The 24,512-nt window shown below is 39.4% G+C and overlaps 1 protein-coding gene across 1 annotated transcript in view; it reads left to right on the top strand.

The window, feature by feature from the left end:
• Positions 1 to 24,512, top strand: part of FAM13C (family with sequence similarity 13 member C) — a 53,023-nt gene that overhangs the window by 17,541 nt on the left and 10,970 nt on the right. Inside the window, exons 5-8 of the mRNA XM_054382424.1 lie at positions 3,357 to 3,420; positions 10,369 to 10,456; positions 16,882 to 17,092; positions 17,684 to 17,822. Coding sequence (XP_054238399.1) covers positions 3,357 to 3,420; positions 10,369 to 10,456; positions 16,882 to 17,092; positions 17,684 to 17,822 — 502 coding nt within the window. The remainder of the gene's footprint in view (positions 1 to 3,356; positions 3,421 to 10,368; positions 10,457 to 16,881; positions 17,093 to 17,683; positions 17,823 to 24,512) is intronic.

Below are 24,512 nucleotides of genomic sequence, written 5' to 3'. Positions count from 1 at the left end.
CAGAGTCTGTAGGGATGATGAGAGATCAGACCTTTCATATTTATGAAGAATGATGTAACATATAGTTGAGTATTACCCATGTATAGAATCCCATTTTCATTATTTTACATGATGGAAATTATACAAAATAAGGGTTGCCTACAATTATTCAAAATTTCAGCAAAGGCTTAAAATAATGTTAATGTACTCAGCACAGATGGAAAATTAGGGCTTATTCCTGCTGCTTTTGAAGTTAATGGATATTTTATGATTGAATTTTAATGAGAGAAGGATCCAACCAGCAGTTATTAAATTGTGAGCCTTTTGTTGCCTGGTGACTATCAGATAACCTCCATTTGTCTACCAGAGCAGTTAATCTTGGTGAAAACAAAAAAAAAAAAGCCCACCCCAATCTCCACAGAGTAAGAACAGCTCAGCATACATGTATGACTGCTAATGTATGTGGGCTTCACACAAAAAAAAATTACCTACCTTAATCATAGAAACAGATATGTTAAACAGAATGTTAGGGGTTGGAAGGAGTCCAACCCCCCTGCCAAAGCAGGATCATCTAGAGCAGGTCACACAGGAATTGATCCAGGTGGGTTCTGAAATTCTCCAGAGAAGGAGACTCTACAACCTCTCTGGGTAGCCTGTTCCAGTCCTCTGTCACTCTCTCCATAAAGAAGTGTCTCCTCATGTTGAGGTGGAACCTCCTTTGTTCTTGCCTGTACCCATTGTTCTTGTCCTATCACTGGGCACCACCAAAAAGAGACTGGCACCTTCATCTTGACAGCCACCCCTCAGACATTTATAGACATTGGTAAGATCCCCTCTTGGCCTTTTCTTTTCCAGACTGAACAGTCCCAAGTCTCTCAGTCTTTCTTGACAGGAGAGGTGTTCAAGTCCTGCAATCATCCTCATAGCTCTCTATTGGACTCTCTTCAGCAGGTCCCTGTCTCTCTTGAATTGGGGAGCCCAAAACAGGGCACAGTATTCCAGGTGTGGTTTCACCAGGACAGAATAGAGTGGAAGGAGAACCTCCTGAGACCTGCTGGACACACTTTTTTTAATGCACCCTAGGATGCCATTGGTCCTTTTGACCACAAGGGCCAATGATTTCATTATTTCCAGAATCCAAACAATGCAAAACTAAGAGCATATCACTTCAGCATTTTTAGTGAAAAGAAACAGTAGCATGCAGGACTTCTGCATCCCTAAAACAACAGGCAAGATAATCATCCTGAACGAGAGAAAGGTGCTAGTTCAGGAGTGCTGCAAATCTTCAACTCTCCAGCATGCAAGATTCACAAGTGATACAGCTGTGAATCATGCAGAAATTTGCATGGTACCTGTAAGGACTGCTGCCTGTGTTTACTTGTTTTCTTTTCTTTTTTTTTTTTTTTTAAGAAGGGTGTTATGCACCCTGAAATGTCATCCAAATGATTACCAGAAGTGTGCAAATCTGACGCGTGACCTTTTCTTCCTTTACGTCTAGCTCTAGCAGTAAATCACTCCAAACGTATTTTTTTCTCTATTAGTGAATTAATTTTTTCATCTGTCTATGGCCTTAAGGGTCCTTCCTTATATGTTATTAAGCCAAACTAGAAATGTTTCACACTTTCTTACTAAATTAGTCCTTTTTCTCTCCCCATACTTGTAATCAGTTTTATTTTAGCTCTCATCTGCTGTCCTCTCTGCTGTCTGAAAGCTCTTCAGGGAGTGGTTGTTAGGTACTAAATTTTTTCTTCTGTAGTTTCATTTTCCTTCTGTTCCTTTCTTTTCACATTATGGACACATTTCTTATTCTTCTTTAGGCCAGATGGCAGGAAGAGTATATACATGGAGAACTAAGCAGTTAACAGTACAGTAGTCAGCCAAGGCACCTTGCTACTTAAATATCTGCAGAAATCACTTCTGATCATGTACCTGTGTGTCTTGAGGGAGGTACAGGCTCCTGGCCTTCTAAGACCTCTCATTCTAGTGCTAGATGTACCACTTCCAAAATTACTCATTTTTATTCCTATAGAAGTTGCACACCTTGGACCCTGTTTGCAGGCAAATGGCTGTTCACCCTCATTTAGCTATCTAGTGTGCCTATTTTCATAAAGAAAGTGACATCTCTCTTCAGTCTTTAAATGCCTCACAAATCTATGGAAAACTATAACACAGACCTGTGTGCCTGTCTGTACTTTTTTTTTCTGAGGTCTCTAGAGACTTTTAAAAGTATTTAGTTTTACTGGTATGTCGTTGAGAACAACAGGTTGGAAAATAAGAATTTTTTTTCCCAAAGGAATATGGCCTTTGAGTTAGTTTTGGCCATGTCTGTAGGTGAGTCCTGCAAGGGCCAACAGCCACTGCAACCTATTCATCAGTGAGAAATCTCATTCTCTGAGACAGCAGTAGATTTCTTGCTTCAGCTGGGTTGTTGGTCAGCTTGTGATGCACCCATGTCAGGCTCTGAAGCTGAGTGTAGAAAGGTTTACTTTGGGGGAGTGAACTGTGGTATAAGGTTATTCAGGTTGCTCACCTAATCTATGGAAAGTCTTTTTTTATGCTTCAGTTTGATTCCTTGGCACAGTAACATTACTAATCCTGAATTTGGTAGGTGTGTGGAGACTTAGGCCATGACCACATCTGCCAGGATGGGCACAGTTGTCTCTTTAGCCATAGCCAGAGGGAAGAGATGTCCCCTTTGCCAGTCCAAGACTTTCCTATTTGCATGTGGAGAAGCAGTAATACACTGAGGGAAAACCAAGGCGTGGGCATCTCTGATGGCTGCAAATAGACACACATTAAAAAATATAAATACTTTTCTTACTTAAAGGATTTCAGCTCTTCATGGGAGTCACTTGGGTAATTTTGACATCTGCAAAACAGAACTTAAGCAGAAAGCTGAAGATTGGGAGCCTGAAATAACATCAAATTTAAATATGGAAAAGCTTATTCTTTATGGCTCTGATACAGGAAACCTTTTGCTCCTGATTTAAAGCATGTGGGACAAATCATGCTTAGATTTAAGCATATGTCTGAGCTTTTTCTTGGCTTTGACCCTATTAGCTCACCAAGATACTAAGAGCTGATCATACTTCTGTAAAACTCTTTCTGTGTGACAGGGTGAGCCTAAATTTCAATGTCATAGTTTCCAGGACCTCATTCACAGTTTAAATATGCCATTTAGGATTCCAGTAAAATCGCTGTTGCTTTGAACAAGATATAAAATGCAGATGTAACTTTCAAAGAAATGTTATTTTTTCTTAATGAAACAATTTTATCCCATAACTTGTAACTTGGGTACAGACATGAGGAAACATCTGAAACCTTTGCAGCACAGAGAAGCACTCTATTGATGGGAAAATTATGGTTTTGTTTTGTAGGATAAACCAGAACACAGGCATTTCACCCAAAGAAGCAGCTGAACAACTTAGTATCTTAAATGAGGTAAGCTTAACCAAACTGAAATATGATGTTATGCATTTTTAATTAGATGTTTGTTTTTCTCTAATTCTAAGCTCTTGGAATAATGTAATCAATAGAGAATCTTTGGTTAACTTTTTACTGAATCATCCGAGTCATATTTTTGGAGAAAAGCTTAAAAGTATGGTATGAAACTACTATAATAGTTTGAAAGCCAGAAGCAAGAGATTGCAAAAACATATTTTATGCCATCTTTATGCTGCTTTCTGGTTTTGCTCAGAAAAGAATTAAACATTCAGTACTAACTGAGTTAAATGCCCTCTTTCAAGAACATTTGATTTTTTTCCTCATGTTACAGCTCAAAAATGTTTAGCTATCAGTTTTGTTTTGTTTAATAATGACTTCTCAAGGTTGCTACATCCTGCATAAATAAGTACAATGTAGTTTAAGAGGTACTTTTGTGAAATGGGAGGAGAGGGGAGAGTTGGAGTGAAGAGAGGAAGCAAGAAAAGCCAAAGAACACCTGTGAAACACTTGAAACAAGAGCTGTTTTCACAGTGATTATGCCAGGAGGATGAAGTGAGAGCAGAGCACAAAGAATCTGTTTGTGTGATCATGTCAAAAAATGAGTGAGCCTGGGATTGATTCTCACAGTCAGCAGTGTGCTGGAGGCCAAAGCCAAGCTTTGCAGTTATTCAAAGTGGGAAGCCTTATAAAGCATCTCCCACACACAAAGGTAGCTGCATACTAGCACAGAGTATGATTACACACTGCAAGGTTAAGGACTTAAAGAGTAGACAATATTTTTGATTGTAAATGAAAACGACAGAATCACAGCAGCAGTGGGGAAAAAAAAAAGCTGGGGGGAAGGGAAGCCCATTCCTATCAAACTGTGGAAAAGACAGTTTGTTTCCATGAGCCAGAGAACCTCTATATCTATTAATAGATGCCTGAGTTTCATTAGGGGGAAACCACAACGTGTCCTTTTAAAGGAATTCAGACTTAATCTTCTCCTTATGGTGAATTATTTCATCTGTATCTGTGGCATTGTTGTGCAGCTCACTGTTAAAAATCTCAGTGCTAACTAGTAAGGCACATTCCATCACTGATCTAAGTGAGTGTAGCTAGCCTCTGTTTAGTCAGTTAAGGCCCTGGGAGAAATCAGTAAGTTACCATTTCTTTTGTAAAGCCCCATTGCGAATAGTCACAGAAGCTTTCACCTACAAGCTTCCATTTACTATTTTTGCAAAGGATTCCTTAAAGGTTAAGATACATTATAACAAATAAAATCAGTGTAAGATATTCAAACATATAGTTAGATCAGAATTTAAAATAAATAGCTAATAATGTATAGGGAATGACCAAGGGTTACATTCTGGTTCTTTCTTTTGCAAAATCTTAAATTGCATTGTAGACCTAAGGGTCTACTGCAAACCCAAATGGATGTGTGTCATAAGGAAACAAATTCCCTTCTTGGATGAGAGAAAGTGTTGCTTCTCTTCACTGCTCATCCATGGCATTATACAGACCCAGGGCATATCTTGTTCTATCTTATTGTTGCTTGTTTGTTCCCTGTAAAAGAAGTTCTGAATTGAAAATGTCATATGCCTCAAGACACAAATATTGCCATAACAGATACCATGGAGAGTTATTCACATTTGTATAAAATATGCCTATCTTATTTAAACCTGAACTCTCAGATTAAAAAGCAAGGAGTGTGCTTTCATACATTGCTGTTCTAATGTGACGTGTCAAAGCATTCATTTCCTTAGAGTGAATTGGTTGAACAGGATGATATGTGCTCAGTTTCTTTTCTATATGAATCACTTCAAAGGCCATTAGCTGCTTAGAGCTTGGATTATTTTTCTTCTCTTCCTGAGCTGATGTCATAAATCCAGTAAATCCAAGAGTAAACTGGGTATAAGACAATAGCTATCCTCCTGTCCTGGAGGCACAGAAGCATGCCCAGGGGCAGGATGCAGGCACCCTTAATACTCAGAAACAACATGCACCCTCAAACACAGTTTTTCAGAGTGTTAAGGGTGCCTGCATCCTTAATACAGGGCAGTTTCTGTTTATGCAGAAAGCACCAAGTCTGGGCTTTGCTTCTCTTCCCTTCTTGTCAGCCTCCAGACTGAGACTGGGCAGGGCTGATGGGTCGGGCAGACCCATCCACTTTCCCTCTTCCCTCAGTTTTTAAATTTACCAGACCTTAGGATGTCCACAAAGATGAAATGAAGGACACCAGTTATAGTAATACTTTATCAGGGAAGGAAATTATTTCTAGAAGCAGTTGCTGTGGCTTGCTATCTGCTCTCTCTGTGGCTATGCAGCGAGCACTGATCAATTAGCAGTTTTGGCAGTGCTGTAGCTCTGGGTGCAGTAATAGAAAGAGCAGGGCTGCCTGGCTTCACCTGGCAGATTGTCTCCCATCAGGCTGTGGCCACCTGGACCTGCTGACCAACATGTCACATAGTGCAGATCCTGCAGAGCCACACAAAGGGACCTCCATTTGTATAGGGAGTTGTTGAGAATAGGTTTATAAGCTATTTCAGGGAGCTCCCACTCATTGCCACAGCATTTTGGAGATCAGTTGGGAGAATTTATTAATTCAGTGTTTCATTTTCCAGAGGGATTTAGCAATGTGAGTGTAGGTATGTGGTATTTATCTCTAGATGTAAGAGTTTATCCATCATCTTAGTAATTCCTTGCCCTAAGGCCTGAGTTTCAGTCATCACTGGGTGGGAAGAGAGATGTTCACTGTGGTACAGTCTACCAGCTCACTTGTTTGTAAAGATAGTGTTTTTACTACAGGCTGAATTTCCTCTGCAAATGACATCCCTTTTCCACTGTGTTTTCTCCAGCAGGCAAGTGTATGATACTTTAATGACTACATTTACTTAAAGCATTAGCAAAAATAACAAATAGAAATATCGCACTCTCTTTTCGTTTTCATCAGACTTCTTTTAAATGTCTTTATTTTCCATTATCTTTGATCTGAAATAATGCAGGGTGTTTTTTCTTCTTCTAGTGGAACTGGTATAGCTCAAGGTCTTGAATTGTAAGTTATGTGAAATGAGACTTAGCCAGGAACATGAGGCTCACTTTCTTCCAAGGCTGTGGGTTTGGGGTTCTCTCAACCGAAGAGCTCAAGCTCTTTGAATTGTTAGCTATTTCAAGAGGACATAGGAATATATAATAAGCTTTTGTCCAAGACAATTATAATTGGATTTGCCTTTTTTTTTTCCTTCAAACTTAAGAAAATATTCCAAAGAGTCAACAATTTGGTTATTTTTCCGTCTGGCTAAGTTACATGACTAAGTTACATGGCTAAGTTTCCAAAGAAACTTAAGGATCTATTTTAAGTATTAGTATGCCCTTTCATTTGTGTTAGTGTGGTTGAGGAATTACTGCATCACCAATGCTAGTGTTGGGCACCAGGGTAAAGCTGGAATGAGCAGCAGATGTGAAATATTTGAACTGAGATCATTAGTTAATATAATATGTCATAGCTTAAATTACTTCTCTTGTAGCTGCCTTTTGCTGGCAGTTTGTAGCCAGCAGACCAAGGACAGAAGACCTGCTGCCAGTTGCTGATACATGGCTGTGTCCACTCCCAGAGCATCTTCCTGCTCTGCTTGGGCTGCAGTTGCAGAAAGAGGAGGCTGTGCTGCTCCTGATCCTAAGCAGGAGATAGGAGGCTGGCAAACTCTATCCCAGCTGCTCTGACATTGCCCACTAAGAGGATGTTCCCATTGCCCATCAGTTGGTGAGACACTGGGCAGCTTTGTGCTTGGTCTCTGCTTAAAGCTATGTCTCCTTACATGTGTTCCTATAAATATGTGGTAATTTTTCACATATAGTGTGCTGTGGCAGAACCATAATATTCAGCTGTGCTTCAGGAGTAAGCATTCTCCAGATTCATCTCCTTGGTAGCATCAAAAATGACCAAAACTACTTAATTTTTTTCTCCCTGTATCAAATCTTTGTCAAGGGCACAGTTATGATATTGCATAATGTATTTCTATTATTTTTTTATATTAATTTATTTAGTATTTGGTAGTGACTGGAAATTTGCCATCCACCCACCTTCCATAGATGGGTGAAAAATATCATTTAGAGTAACTGAAGATAAACCAGCTGGTGAATTACCCCACAGGTATAGCTGAAATACAGTGTTTAACAGTGTATTCTGTGTGAATGCTTTTGTAAAGAAGTTGCTATAAATACGAATGTATCATAAGAAATAGTGATGAAAAGTGAATGTGTTCTCTTGATGTGGGAAACAGTTTTTCAAGTGCTTGAAGTCGGTCTGTAAAGGTTAAGAATTTTTCTCAGTCATTTGCCTATGTTCCCCCTTATCAGCATGTTCTTCTGGTACATCCACCTATGTTCTCCTTACTTGACATCAGCAGTTCTTACCATGAAGTCTGAGCTGGGATCTGAGTCCTCACTGGTTTGTAAGTGCTGTAGTCATCTTTTGCTAGATGACATTAATGACTTTAAAACACTGGCCATCTGTCATGATAATTCTACATCCACTTTGGTTTGGGTCTAGCTGGGATGAGGGGCAGTGGAAAACGAGTCTTGTTATCCTGTTATGTCATAAAACACCTTCCCAGAACACTGCCACGGGTATGATTCAAGCCAGCAACATTCCATTGACAAGAAAAATTCACTGCAGTTTGAAAACTGTTGAAGGTGAGACAGTTTCCATTAACTGAAGAGGGATTAAGGACTTCAAAAGTACCTCATAAAAGATGCTCAAAGTGATGTTAAAAAGTCTACTAAATACATCAAAAGCAGGAAGCCAGGTATAAGGTATCACTGGAAATGCTGTCTGGTGAACACATAGAACGGTTTCCAAGATGGTCTTTTATCAGTAAAAGACCATCTTAGAGCCTATTGTAAATGTCCCCCACGCTGGGGACATTTGCGCACCTGGCATTCTCTTTCTAGCAGACAGGTCAAAAGAGCTACCTCAGTTTGAAGCAGTCATATACATAAAATATTAGACTAAACAGTGTCAGTAAGTGACAAGGAAAAATGACAGTCATTCAAGAATCCTGAAGAAGCTGAGGTATGAAGAGGAGGAGGTACTGCTGATCAAGATGAGTAAATTACCCTTACAAATGGCAGCTGGGCCAGGGGATGGTAGGTTGTTAGTGCAACCTGTACCTGGGAAGAGTAAAATTATCTTTGGCCCCAGATCATAGAAACTAGCTCTATATCATGTTAATTATGACTCAGTGCTTGATCTTGCAATCAACTTCTTTCATGACATTATGTGATGGGATGTCCAAAATGTATCTTGGCAACAGATGAGAGGCACTTAATTGTAAAATAAATGTATGGCACAAGCCAGTTCTTTAAGATCAAGTTGCTTCTGATAGGAATGGCCAGAGCTTCTCTTCTCTCTGGTACCAGGAGAAGGAAGGCGTTTCTGGATTTCTTTTTTGAAATAAGCTAAGGCTAAAGTTCAAGTGTTTGACTGTAACCTGGTCAGTATGGTGGAACAGGATGTGTATTTTGAACTGCTCCTGACAGCATATAGGGGGTCACAGGATCTAGTTAGGGTGATCTTGTGGTTTTTGAGACTTCTTTATTTTGAAGTATCTCTTAGAGCTACTTTCTGCTTGCCTTTCACTACCTGAGTTTATAAAAGGAATGAAAGGGTCAAGGCTGAAAGTCTTCCCTGCTGTTCTCAGCCAAATTAGTTTCCTTTTTTTTAATATACACCCACTGGCACCCTTGGCTTTATAGAAAGGCTGTAGTACAATAAAAATAATGCAAGGACATATTAAACTACTAAATTATTCAAAGAAATTCTTTGTTTCATTAAATGAATCAGTAAATTGTTTTTAGTTGTTTGACAGAGAGGTGAAAGTAGCTTTTCAGGGTATAAACTTAAGGAAGATTTTTTTTCTGTTGCACCTAAGAATTATTTTTTAGAAAATGCTCTTCACAAATACGTACCCTTAGAGTGATTTAACATTTTTTGTATATTCTGTATATGTCAGCTGTGTGATTATTAAGACAGCCTTGTGTGCTTTTGCTTTGTGTAGCAAGCTGTATTTCTCTTGAGAGAGAGGATCTGAACGCGTGGGGTATTGGTAGTGACTCATTTTACCCAGTCATATGGTGATTAGGGCTTTCACAGCATTTACATCACAGCAAGATGCTTGTGTCAGATTGTACCGCTGAATATTGCATGCAGCAGTAAAGATTAAAATGAGAAATGGGCCCAGCGTGACACAGTAGCTGGAAGTGATGTTACAGATAACGAGTATTGTCCTCATTGATTTGTTTGCAGCAAGTGACAATGATCTGTTAATTTTACCTTAGCAGCTGATAGGATTGCCCTGTAGAAGCATCAGCTGCCGCCTACGTACAAGTTATGTCTACATAAAGAAATATGTCTACAAAAGCCAATTAAAAAAGATCTCTCCCAGGAATCTCACGAGGGAGCATTTTCGCAGTAAATCTGTTCACTGCTGCACACCGCACTCACTGGTTGGAGAGAGAGATTTGGGGTTTTTTATGAATGGTAAATGGGGAGGGACATAATGTCATCAGATCGTGATGTCAGCCCAACGAATGAAATACTTGCTTAATGTATTGCTTCAAGACCAATGAAAGGGACACCATCTCAGTTTGGCTTCTTAGAATAAATCGTTTTTTGCTGACGAAGTCATCTTTCCCACGTGTCATGAATAATCCATGTAAATTGGGACTGAAATAACGAGAAGTCAAGAAACTCGTGGAATAGTGCACTTTTGTTCTCTTGCACACCCTCTCAGTGCTGCTGGTGGAACATCCCTTTGCAGGCGAATGGGCTCCGTGAGTTGAAGAGCTATCGCTGTGTTCTGTTGTTCTCTCTCTAGCCCAATGTTCTGCTTTTGTCTGCAGAATTCTTTGTTGAAGCTGCAAGCCCTTGAAACCGATCTGTGCTCTGCATTTCTGCCAACCCAGGAAGAAACTCCTCAGCTGCCGGCACCCAAGGACCCAGCCCCTTCATCAGTCCAAACCAGTGCACAAGCTGATGGGGCTAGTTGTGGAGGTAAGCGATCATGTCATGATGTGTTCTCATTTGCAATTATAAAAAAAAACCTTGTGACTTGCAGTTTAATATCAGATTTGCAGTCCTCTGGGAAACTGCGGAGCTAATGCAAAGCACCATTTCCTGATGCAAATGCTGTGCAATATAAAAATAGGTGATACCTGCCTGGTAAAGAACTGGTAAAGAAATGAATGGCTCTAACCTTGTTCTCGGAGAGGGGGCTTGCTTTTCAGACAGATGTTAAGAATTCTGATTATTATTTGTTAATTTTCACTTTTAATATTTTTTAAAAATGCGTTTTCCAGGTAAATTTATGCTCTTTGCTTCCTGTGTCTGTGTTGTGTGAGATCACCTGCCATATCATGTAATTCTATTTTTGTCATTCTTTTTGTCAGAGCAATATCACTTCATTTCTCCTATTATTGATTTTAATTTAATGCATCAGCAGAGAGATAGCGAAGGTGAGTTTTACAGCATGTGGATTTAAATCATTCATGAACTTATATTATTGCCCATCCAGGCAAACTGTGGTGTGTTCTCTCTCTTCCCTCAATATGGAAACCACTCCTTGCTAATAAATAGCCCTAAGGCTCATCACTATTTTTGTCAATTCATACCTTGTAGTCATAGGGCTGGCAGAGTCGTGATGCTCAGTAGAAGAGAAATCACTGCTTGTAAAATATAGGTCAAAGGCAATATGACTAATACATCTCACAGACAAGTGACATGAATATACAAATATCTAAATCATTCACCATATATGGTCTAAACTAAGCAGACAGGTCAGTAACCATTTTACAACTGATATTCTATGTCAGAATAAAAAAGCTGGGTTCAAAAGAACTTATTTCAGCAGCTGTTTGTGGGAAATTTCAGCAAGAAATGAACAGCAGTTATTTACCTAAAATTAATTTTAATAAATCACACATGATTCTAAACACTTAATTCTAAACATTGAGGTTTGCATTGCACAATGAATGACATCCAAATTATTATAGAGATAAAGGAATGTAAAAATTATGAAATATTCCAGGTTGTTTTAGCTAAAAAATAGGGATGCATTAGTCCAGTTAGGTGAATACTGTAGTAGCCCTTGGATACGGATGTGGAACTTGCACTGGTTCTTGTCCACTGATGTGGATCTATGGCAGAAACAGATCTCATATCTGTGCTGCATAAACAGAGACATTTTGTAGCCCACCCAAAATCTGCACTGACTCTTTTCCTTTGTGGCAGGGTGGGTTTTTCCTCCTTTTTCAGCAGTTCACTAACTGATTTTGTTTTGGTAGTTTCATAATTCTTTGTTAGGATGGCTCACAATTGTTTCCTTTTCTTATTTTTGCTGTTTTGATTGGATTTTTTTTAATTCTTACTGTTAGTGACCTCTACTTCCAACGTAACCCCTTTCTAGCTCCTCTTTGCCTGTCTCCAGCTATACAGGCAACTGCTGGATGATGCAGCATTTCTCTCACACAGTTCAGAGCATGCTCTGTCACTCTATCAGTTCAAACTTGTGCCTTAGTTAAAGCTTCCCTATTTAATGGATTTTAATGTACTCTCATTCCTGTTAACATCTGCTTTGTGGTTTGTGGGTTTTTTAATATCTTGCCATTTTGCAGAGACATAATTGTAATTCTGGCTCTTAAATTACTACTGAATTTGTCTAATACATTGAGTTCAGATAGAGTTGTCACTTGGGACCTTTGGCTATTTCAGCCTCTACTTGGATGGAATTCCAGAGATTTGCACAAAGAGATTTGAACAAAGGTTTTAGAGGATATGCTTTATTTTATGTCTCTAGTTATTAGCCCTTGCTCAATGAATAAGGCAGTAAAATGTTTAATATTATTTTTATTTAATATACTCTTTTAAAAAAGCCAATGTGATTGTGTAGTTTACACAATTTTTATCTATTTTTCACATCCCAGTCAACAAAAATTAGAAAAGAAGAGGTTATATATATGGTAAATGGAGCTAGAACATCTAGTAAAATCGCAGGGTATTTTAGGATGCAGATTTTAAGGGGTGAACAGCAACTCTTATCTCTGAGCAAAGTCAGCCATTTCCAGTTTACTTTTGAATATGTAAAAACTTAAATTCACTGGCAAAGTGAGGCCATAAAGAATTTCAAGGGGTTATTAAGCTAGCTTGTTCGTTTGTTTTGGTTTTGGTTTTGGTTTTGTTTTGTTTTTTAAAAAGGTGAATTTGAGTGATTTCTCTACATTTTGGATATGAGTGTTCATCAAATAAATGACTTGATCAGTGAGCAGCTGAACTTAAGTGCAAGATGTTCTAAGTGCCCTTGATATTAAAAATGTTGATACTGGCATTCACAGATGTAATGTGTTGAGGTATGAGCATGTTACATCTGCACATTCTTTTTCATATACAACAGATTTAAGTATTTTATTGTTTTACTTGGAGAAACACAGATTTGTACCATGACTTGCTGTCATGTGACCAAAGTCCCTGTTATGAAGCATTCTGCATACTATAAGATAGTAGATCTTAGCTTTAAGTCCTGTGGTGTGCTCTTCTCAGTGCCAAGCTGGACTGAGTAGATGAGATGGAGTAGACACGGACTGATGGACAACTTACTGGTTTGGTTAGAGGTGGCTTTAGTCCCTGGTTTTGGCAAAAATGGAGACTAAACACCAGCAGGTGTTTGTTCAGTTCATGGACTACTCTCAGGATAATGCTTCGTGTCTTGTTTAGGATCTATGCAGAACTGGAATCAGGATGATGGCCATAAGTTTGAGTGAAAATGTGGTTGGTTATATTTATCATCATTTTGTGATGTTCTGCTGTTATAGTAATCAGGCCATGTAAATTAATCAGCTTGAATGACTTACTGACCACTTCTGGACAGTACATAGTAATTTAAATCATCTGTAGTAGGGCAGGGACTAAAACCTCTCTCAGGGACATACCAGAATTGCACCACTTTGCAAGTTTTAGTAGAGCAATGCTGTCAGGAAGCCCTAGTCCCAAGGAACTGGAAGAGTTCTAGCATCCAGGAAAGATTTCCAAATTCCTCTGGTATGCAAGTTGTCTTCCTTTAATTTTCCAGATGGATAAAAAAGCCTCCTTGAACTCTCTGCAGCTCTGTGTGTTCAGTTTTACACCAGAGCTGCTCCGCCCACTATTTGTCCTTTGCATTTACCTTCTAGTGGTGTTTAGTTTCCAAAGTGTACTTCTCTTCCATTTCTGAGCCTGGCTTGAACCTAGTGAAATTGTCTGGTTGCAGATGTGAAAAAGAGCAACAGTCTGAGACCATACATAGTTTATCAGCTGTATTGCACGCTGCGCTCTGCAAGAGGAGTGCTTCTGTGGCCACAAAAATGTGGAGTTCAAATGTTGGAAACATTTTCTTGCGCCTATCATACACTGAATGGCTGATTTATTATTATTTTTAAATGATGTTATTTTCCTTTCACAGTTGCTTAATATGAATACAGAGAAGTTTAATCCTTTTAATTACAGAGCATGAGAAATAGTGAAACTGCATCCAAAGAATGGGCAGCAGGTCAAGGGAAATGATTCTTGCCCTTTACTTTGCTCTTGTGAGACCCCACCTCAAATATTTCTTCCAGTTCTGGTGTCCACATCATTAGAAAAACAAACAGCTGTTGAAGTGAGCCCAGAGGAGGGCCAGAAAGATGATTCAAGGGTTGGAACACCTCTGCTATGAAGATAGGCTGAGGGAGCTGGGGTTGTTCAGCCTAGAGAAGAGAAGACTTTGGGGGGACCTCAGAGCTGCCTTCCAATACCTGAAGGGATCCTACAGCAAGGCTGCAGAGGGACTTTTCATAAGGGTGTCTAGTAATAGGCCAAGGGGGAATGGTTTGAAGCTGAGGGAGAGTAGATTTAGCATGGATCTTAGGAAGAAGTTCTTCAGTATGAGGGTGGTGAGACTCTGGAATTGACTACCCAGGGAGATTGTGGCTTTCTCCTCCCTGGGAGTGTTCAAGGCCAGTTTGGATGAGGCCTTGATCAGCCAAGTCTAGTTGAGAGGCATCCCTGCTTATGGCAGGGAGGTTGAAGTAGATGATCTCTGAGGTCCCTTCCAACCTAAGCCATTCTATGATTCTATTCTTAGTCAACCTATTTCACAGTAATTATGTTTCCTGAAGTTCAAGGATGCTGATCTTCTCACTGACAATACTGGTTTTCAAAATTAAAAGACCAACCAACCAATGCAATGAGCAAAACCAACAAACCAAAACTATTAATCTTTTTTCAGTCTTGCATCATAAAGGAAGATTATTTGCCAGAAAGATATTTTTTTTCCAAACGTTTATTCCAGCCATTGTCACTGGAGAAGAGGAGGCTGCAGGAAGACCTAATAGCAGCCTTCCAGTACCTGAAGGGAGCCTACAAGAAGGCTGCATAGGGACTGTTTCCAGGGTCCTATAGTGACAGGACAAGGGCAATGGTTTGAAATTAGAGAAGAGGAGATTTAGACTGGATGTTGGGAAGAAGTTCTTTACCAGGAGAATAGTGGAACACTGGAACAGATTGTCCAGGGAGGTAGTTAAGGCCCCATCCCTGGAGGTGTTCAAGGTCTGGCTCGACAAGGCTCTGAGCAACCTGATCTAGTGGAGGATGTCTCTGCTCACTGCAAGGGAAACGGACTGGATAACCTCTGGAGGTCCCTTCCAACCCAAACCATTCTGTGTTTTCTGTGTACATAATTTCCCATGACTGGTACAATGTTCTAGCTTTGCTTCTCCCAGATGCCTTTCTGGATCTTTCTATGGGAGGATTTCAATCTCATACATGATTTAGAAGTTTTGAGTGTTGCTCTGGTACCTTGGAGAGTTGAATTTGGCCTACAGAATATGAAATACTTAGAGGAAAGATGCTAGGTTAGAATTAATAATCAACTGCATTGTCTCATTGTGAAAATGCTTAACATGACAATTAGAGTAGATGAACTTCTAGATACAAAAGTCAGGTGTAACTTTTCCCTGACAGACTAGCCTGTGATTATACAATTGGAGTTTTTATAATCTGTAAAGCAAAAACAGTTGGGTAGTGTCTGATAAAATGCTGGGTTAGATCATTGTAACCTTTATGTTTGAAATTGATAGGCCCATGTACAAAGGAGAAAATGGAAAGAAAGTGGACGTGGAAGTGTTTTTCTAAACCTGCCTGCTCTTCTTTGAGTAAATCCATGTACGGTTGTTTTTCTGTGCAGTTTTAGCCTATCATGAAATAAAAAGATTCTGTGAAATGTATTACAATGCATGCTATATTGCAAATATAACACTAATTAGAAATAACATGCATGCTGCCTGGAAATACAAAATAATAGACATTAATTTAAAGGCTGTATATATACATGGTTTTAGAGGAAAAGTATAACATAGCTAGCATAAAATATTATGTACTATAGAAACTGTTGTAGGGGAACCTGAGATAAAGCACATTCTTTCTTTTAACATACATTAATTGTTTTTTAGGGGAGAGCTTTAGTGAGAATGTTGAGTTTCTCCCTAAAAGTATTATCTGCTATAAAGCACAGTCATCTGATAACAAAAATATTGAGTAGCCTAGATCATTCTCATCCATTGCACCTTGTGAAGGTGAAAAAGTATATTCAATGATTCTTCCCGTTAATGTGGCCAGCTACAGCAAAGGGAAGATGAACTTCTGGTATTCTCTGGAGGCAGGCTCTACAGTGTGCCTGTTATTTTCCATGTTGCCCATAAACACAATTAATGTGATGAGGTTCACCAATTCCCACTTTTTTAGTCCAGCATAAATCATACTGACTTCTATCTTGACCATCTGTAGAAAACAAATGTTACCTATTGAGGCATCTGAGGTGAGGTTTCCATTTAACTGTCTCTACCCACACACTACCTTTAAAGGCTGCCTTGAATATTATTGGTTGTTGTTTTCATACCTGGTGTTCTTTAGACCCATGGCTCTGTTACTTCAAACCCTAATACAGTTCTGCAGGACACTGCATGCTGCAGGTTCTTAGCATTAGGACATATTATATTTTTGATCTGCCTTTCTCTTGACCAGAGGATTAAATGCTAAATCACAACATTCAAGTTGCTTTGTACATTCATCATCTTCTTCAGGAATGTGGCTTTCAAAAGCAAATGTATCTGTGAAAATATAATTAACGCTTCTCTTCTGGGAAATTCTCGTTCTTTCTATGCCTCATAGCTTACAAACACACCCATCCCATGTGGAATTCAAAAATCCTTTCTGTTAAGCCAGTAACTATCCTTTCTATTTTTCCATCCTCAGTATTATGTTCATCCTGCATGTGATACTTTGCTGAACTATTTGATGTTTACTTTGAATAATTATACTTTGCTTCCTTCTGTCAGAATAGATTTGTATTTAAGCAGCTAAATACCTTGTGAGTGACCCTTAGTCCACATTGGTTTTTGCTTTCTCTCTAGAGCCTGTGCCAGCCAACAGGGACTGGCAGAATGACATGGACAGCAGCCCACAAGAACATCACTCCCTAGGGACCAGTCGACTGCTGTATCACATTACAGATGGAGACAATCCTCTTTTGTCACCACGCTGCTCTATCTTTAGCCAAAGCCAGAGATTTAATCTAGACACAGAGTCTGCCCCTTCTCCACCAAGTGCTCAACCTTTCATGATGTAAGAAAATAACATTTTAATTATTATATATTTTAAATATTTTTGTACAGTCCATAATCTTTGGCTTTTCATGTTTGCTTTTTCCAGCTATTCTTATTTCATAAATGAGAAATTTTCATATTGTAGCATATTTTGACATGGTTAATTCCCAGTACCAGAAACAGGATCTAGTGGGTTTTCAGTCATAAGGTAGTGCAATAGTGTTCAAAATCTTTGTTAATTATAGTTAGCAAGGACAGTTTTAAATGTCAGTTAGTAATTAGTCTAAACATAAGATAGAGCTATCAAGTTATAGGACTAAAAATTTCAGTGGTAATAGAACCATATCTTGAGTCATTCACTAGATACGAGAGTGTCACATGAATGACTCATCCACATATAGGATCCCAGGAGCCAACCTGTGAGTTTACCCACTAGCACACCTTAGGGGTACCTTCAGGCAAATGCAATTATTTTATGCTCGTCTCTATTCTGTGAAAGAGCCTAGTGACAAATTCTGAAGTACTATGAAAGTGTTAAGTGTACCTGAAAGAAGGCATGGCCATTGTAGACAGTTCTTTGATCCAATTACTGTGGTTTTGGCTTTTTCAGGTCAAGAAGTTCTTCTAGATGTAACTGTGAAGAGTGCAAGGAGCCACAAACAGTAGCACAACTTACCAAGCATCTTCAGAGTCTCAAGAGAAAAATTAGGAAGTATGAAGAAAAGTTTGAGCAAGAAAAAAAATACCTGGTAAGATAATAACTGAAAATATAAAGCGAAGTTCCACAGGAGGCAGTCAAGAATCCCACTGTATTTAAACTTTAAAAAACAACAGGAGAGAGGGTAACTTTTGAAAATCAAAAAGGTAAATCATCAGTGAGGGAATATCTTTTTATCATCTTTCAGTGTATGCAGCAGTTCTGAGACTCTTAATTTACATTTTCTTTGGATTACCTATGCTGCAAAATATCCATCTTCTAGAAGTGTGAATCAGTGAAACGCAGCTGACACCTGTGAACCAAAATGATGCAAGGATGAAAAGCAACTTATTTACTTTGTAGAAGTCATGTGGTTGGAAACTGATGCTCTGCTGTGCAGATTCTTTCATTCAAGCAGACTCCTGTAAAGCTCCAATGCATGGGGCTCATTTGAAGCTGGTGGCAGAAATTAGAGAACTAGAAATTGTGGTGTATTTCTGGTGGGGGGTTGTTCGAGGTCAACGGTGTGCTCTGTGTGCAAGATCATTGCTCACATCAAGCTAGTTTGTGATTGTGCAATGCAAACACATCAAAATATCCATAATGCTATGGAGAGTGTCCAGAGAAGAGCATTGAGGCTGGTGAGGGGTTTGGAGGATGTCATATGAGGATGTCATATGAGGAGCAGATGAGAGAGATGGAGTTGTTTAGTCTAGAGAAGAGAAGGCTAACGGGAGATCTTACAACTACCTGAAAGGAGGCTATAGTGAGGCTGGTGTTGGTCTCTTCTCCCAAGTAACTAGTGATAAGATAAAAGGAAATGGGTTTAAGTTGTGCCAGGGGAGGTTTAGATTGGACATTAGGTGTTGGAACAGGCTACCCAGGAGGATGGTGGAGTTGCCATCCCTGGAGGTGTTCAGAAGCTGTACATGTGGTGCCACAGGATATAGTTTAGTGGTCATGGTAGCTGGGTTACAGTTGGAGGTCTTTTCCAGCATTAGTGATTCTGTCATTCTATGTGTACAATATGAAACGAGAAGTTCATCATCTTTTATGACTATATTATAATGAAAACTAAGCAAATTGTGTTATTATCTTGTAATCTCATCAATGACTTCAAAATAAAGTGGTCATTTGTAAATTATGCTGCCCTATGGTCATTATATGCTCTTAGGAGTAAAATTCCATTCCTAAACAATCATCACACCGTGACCAGGAAACAAATGGCTTTGCCATTTTAAATATTTGAGTTTTGAAGACCCAAGGTAAATTCATTTCAATTTGGAGACACTTTCTAAATGAAAGGAAAGAATTGATATACAAAGCTTTTGTTGTTTATTGCTTTTGAAATCACTCTATTGCCCTGGATCTTTCAATCTGATTAATTAAGAATGTCAGTTGAAATTTAAGTGACCTTTCCCAAGGGAATCTATGATGAATCTGTAAGGGCTTATCCCTGCAAAAGACAAAGTGCTATAGTTACCATCCTGGTAATCACTTAAGAACTTGACTAACATAAGATATTTATCAGTCCTTTTGAAGTCACTAAGATTACTTGTCCAGTTAGTCAGGGACTTCAATATTTTTAGGGCAAGATCAGAACCAAAATGCTCAGATCTGTGTAGCACTGTGCCACAATGAGTCAAGGTAAATCACAGAATTGCTTAGGTTGGAAGGGACCTCAGAGATCATCCACTGCATCCTCCCTGACATGGGCAGGGACACCTCTCAACTAGATTCAGCTGCTCAAGGCCTCATCCAAACTGGCTTTGAACATCCCCAGGGAGGAGACATCCACAACCTCCCTGGGCAACCTATTCCAGAGTCTCACCACCCTCATACTGAAGAACTTCTTCCTAAGATCTGGTCTAGACCTACTCTTCCTCAGCTTCAAACCATTCCCCCTTGTCTTATTGCTAGACACCCTTCTGAAAAGTCCCTCTCTGGCCTTCCTGTAGGATCCCTTCAGGTATTGGAAGGCAGCTCTAAGATCCCCCCAGAGTCTTCTCTAGGCTCAACAACCCCAGCTCCCTCAACCTATCTTCATAGCAGAGGTCTTCCAACCCTCAGATCATCTTTGTGGCCCTCCTCTGGACAGCTCTGTGTTCGTCTTATGATGGGGACATCAGAGCTGGACACAGTATTTGAGGTGAGGGTCTCACAAGAGCAGAGTAAAGGGGCAGAATCATCTCTCTTGATCTGGTGATCAATCAGGACTGTGCTCAAGCCAAATACTGTGCCTGACACTGACACTGACACTGCAGCTAGAATGAGAGACATTTTTAGCACACTTTGTGTGGATAGTTTTTTTATCTGCTCAACTGCATAACCATCAACTCCTTCTAGCTTGTTCTTCCTTTTTTCTTTATATTTAGCCTTCTCATGGTGACAAGACTTCCAATCCAGAAGTCCTGAAATGGATGAATGATTTGGCCAAAGGTCGTAAGCAGCTCAAAGGTACATAACAGCATGTGGTTTCACTTTATTAAGGAGGCTTTTGTAAGTGTTGAGTACACCTGGAAAATTTCAGAGTTAGTTTTGTAACCTCAGTGCTCTACTCATTTTTCACAGTGTATGGCAGTTAGTATCCCAATGACAACAAATATATTAAGTGACATGGCTTGCCTTGATTCATGAAAGCTGAGATTAAAGTTCTGTCTTCATGACAAAGCTAAAAATGGGAAGGGGGAAAAGACACTACCTCTTCCTATAAACACCTCTCAGCACTATAAACATTCATGCAAAGGGCAATGTTATTCTGAATATTTTTATGAATGTCTGAAATACAGAACTTCAAAGTTAAACGTGTCCTTGCAGTAATACAAATGTAACTGCAAAATGTTTCTTTAGGACTGAGATTATGCAACCCTAAATAATTTATTTTTTTGTCATAAAAACAGATCTTTCCATGACATTAGATTTGTTCTTGAGGGTCAAGTTCTGCCCTTGGCTGTCTGCATACCACTCCATTAATGTCTGTGGGTCTATCACGTGCTTGCCCTCAGGAAGAATGTAGCCAAGCCAAATATTTTATTTTATTAAAGGTATTTATAATTTATCTTTTTTTTTCCTCTTTGTAAATTAGTTCCCTTTTATAAATAGATTTTTACTACTAATGAAATTGCAGTATTGTCTTTCATCTCTGTTGTGGATATAGTTAGGAATGTAGATGTAGACACTCTGATTGTGTTAAAAAAGGAATCAGAAATTCATCTTTCGGTAGATTTCTTCCAGAAAGTTCCACTTTAAATATATGCTGCATAATTACTAGAATTACTAGATTGTTGTTTGAGTTGTGGTTTTGTTTCTCTCTCTTTTTTTTTTTTTTTTTTTTTTTCCTTTATGTTACAAATCCAGGAAGGGCAAATGAGAGGACATGGTCAGATTAGAGTCTGAAAACTGACTCAATCATTGCTTCAGCTAGCCAGGTGGTCTAGCTTTCAGAGATCAGCCTTGTCTTTCTGGCCAAAATGCCTCAATCCTGTGATTTCATTATCCTGAAATCAATCCTTGATTTCATTATCCTGAAAAATGACACTGCTTTGAAGTGAAGCAAGATGCATGAGTTTCACAAGACGGGTGCAACTGAAATGGAAAAACACTCAAGTGCTCACAGGTCCTTCTTCAAGCTCTATCAGTTTATTAAAAATTACTGGTTTACCCTACAATCCTGGCCTGTATCCTTTATCAAAACTGAAAAAAAAAAGAAAAGAGTTACTGTTTTTTGCATGGATCTCAAGAAATGTAACACGTTTGGAGCCATCGATATTCTGCCATTGCCAAGGTCCTTCACTAGCCAGGCATACACTAGGAACAAAGCCTGGTTCTAAGGAGATAATTCAGACTTTAACTGAATCTCCTTATTGCTTGGTGCATGCCCCTAGAGCTCCAGGGCCCTTGGCTTGGTGTCAAGCTAATGTACTTACACACTTTATTGCATTCAGCAGGTTGCTGACTGGGAAGCTAGGACGCACTGTAACCTGTATGTCTTTTGCTAGGTTGCTCAGGTGCACTTCTGCCAAAGGAAGTCATTTAGGCAGTGGCTGATTGTCCCTGTGAGCACCAGCTCAGCAGCCTGGCTGGGATGGCAATGCGGCCTGTGGAAGGGAGGGTTATGGTTTGCTTGCACTAGAGGAGAGTGGGGTTGGTATGCAGACCTGGAGCACATGGATTCAGCAGCCTGGCAGCTGGCATGATGGTTTCTGTAGCACAACTTAATCTTGTCAACCGTTCTCAGGGAAAAGCCTTCACTTGCACAGCCAGGGTGGTAGTGGGGCAGGTGGCTGTAGAGGCAGAGGCACTGCCTCTTGTCATGGAAGGTGTTTGTGAAGGACAGCATCCTTGGGCAACAATCCCCACAAGAAGCTTGAGCATGTCCTTACTTATCCAGGCATCAAATCAATTGAGAGTGCAGAGGTTTAGTGAGGAGAAGGGAGAAGCTCTGCTTCCCTGTTCCCCACACACCAAACCTCCCACAAACATTCTCAAGTGCTCTTTATCCTTTTAAGTTCCTTTCCTAACCTCAGTCCCACTGAAATTCTGCCCTGATTGCTACACGGACCCTACTCTTTAAACTAGTGCCTCTTCAGTCTTCACATTTTATGTCAAAGATGGAGAAAAAAAGAGGAGTACATATGGCTATAATTTTCATTGGTCTGGACACATCCCTTCACCACTGGATTTCTCTTTAACCAATTAAAAGACGCTACATGTTGAAGTGAACCAGAGTTCCTTTCCTACACAACTGTGATGTGATAATAATTGTGCATAAGAAAAAGGGAAATATTTTTCTTTGTTTTTTGCTTCCATTGTCAGAGTAAACATGTTTGGAATATTTCTAACCTACCCGCCAAGTATTCTAATCTATTTACTTGTCTTTCAGACCTGAAACTCAGAATGTCAGAAGAGCAAAACTGTACCTCTAGAGAACCCCAAAGAGATGATCATGAAAGCAGTGGAACCTCTAAAGAGGCTTGCACACAAGAAGCCACAAGCATGGAACCGGCTCCCTCAGTAGAGGAAACCATGGATAGTGTCTTTAGGCGATTAAAGGAGAAAAGACAGCACTTTAACCTTCCTGAGGCTATTAAGGTATTTAACCAATATGGCTGTTTCTGTCAGAACGTTATCTTCTGAGGCAGTGTGTAGCTGTTTCAGGGTATGCTGGTGCCTGTGCATCCTGTGTCTTCTGGCACTGCAATGCATTTTCTCCCTAACAAGATGGGAACTCTAGTCTGAAGTGGCTTTTCTGTGATGAGTTGCACACAAAAAGAGGTGCAGAAGGTTGTTTTGTTGTTGGTGGGTTTTTTTTACAAGTAGTGCCAAGTGCTTTTGCTCAGAGATGAATGTGTAAAACTCTTTGCCAGGCCTTGCTGAAGCCTGCTTACATGAAGTTGTCCATATGCCAGTGTATAGAAGATGGTGACAGCAAAGCAGTCCTATCTTGAGCCCACAGAAACTGTGACTAAAAACTTTATAAAGCCATTTTGAAAATAAAGATCTCCTCTCACCTGAGAAATTCTGAAAGCCTTGGCCCAGCCAATAGCACTGCACTAAGACCACAGGTATAGCATAACCAGCCAGACTGCTTTGCCCTTTATGGTCTTGTACAGTTACTTATGCTGATACTGCCTCTGCTCTTCCATGTTCTCCATGATTCTTGGAGAGGGTGAGGCATAATTCAATTGAACATGCTTGGCTGGGTAATTTTTTTTTTTTTTTAAAACTAGTAGATATTATTATGTTCTGCTGTACAGTGGCACATTATAGAGTCTGTCTAAATATTTTTTTGGGGGACTGTTTTTGCTGTCAGTTGATGTTGCTATTCCTGATGCTACACCACCAAGCAAGACAATAAATTCTCTCCTTAAAGGTACCTACAATCTAAATATTGACAGTAACAGTTAGACTAAAGCTGATGAAGAAAAGGAGGAGGTGAGTGGGGCAAGAAGGAGTGAAGAACTAAATACTAAACTATATAAGAACTAAGAAATGGTGGATTTCAGTGGCAGGAACTACTCAGCAGAAATCTTTTTGATTGCTTTCTTTTGCTTCTATTCTTGGTTCTTGAACAACTAGTTACCCTATAAAAACTAGAACCATGCCTAACGATGCCATGCTTCTGGCATCTTCAGCTCTGCATACATGACTGATTTTTTAATTGTTTCTTTTTATAAACTACTTTTTGTTTCAAAACCTGAAATGGAAAAAGTGTTTCATAACCAGAACTCCTTTGTAAGAAAACAAAAGATGACAACAAAACCACGCAGTTCTGTATATAGTCCTGAAGTCCCACCAGTGCAGACTGTAGGACAATAGTTTCAGTTTTTAGATATTTTGTTTCTCATTATGCAAGGAGTGGTATCAGATTACATCAAAACAGATGTCAGCGAGAAAATCCTGTCCATAAAAACTCTTTTATAAGAAGAAGTTGGATGTGGGTCTCTGTCCCACTCATTTTTCAATTAACTGGACTTCTGATTTTCCAAGAGAGACTCTCCTAAATCTGCACAATGGCAGTGCTGGCTTGAAACATTCTCACAAAGAATTTTGTAACGTAAACAAAACATCTGCTCAAGTTAATATTTTAAAATTAATTTTGTTTAAGGATCTGATTTTCTTCTTGTAGAGAGAACTTGTGTTGAGAGAACTGTCTTTTAGCAAAGGGGTTTGCTAATAGCTGATACAAAACTATGGCTTGAAAAGGAACAGTATAAAGTCAAATTGATCTATTTCTAAGTGA

Source organism: Indicator indicator, chromosome 7, assembly GCF_027791375.1.
Source record: "Indicator indicator isolate 239-I01 chromosome 7, UM_Iind_1.1, whole genome shotgun sequence".
Classification (NCBI taxonomy): Eukaryota; Metazoa; Chordata; class Aves; order Piciformes; family Indicatoridae; genus Indicator; species Indicator indicator.
This window is presented reverse-complemented; position numbering and strand designations above follow the sequence as displayed.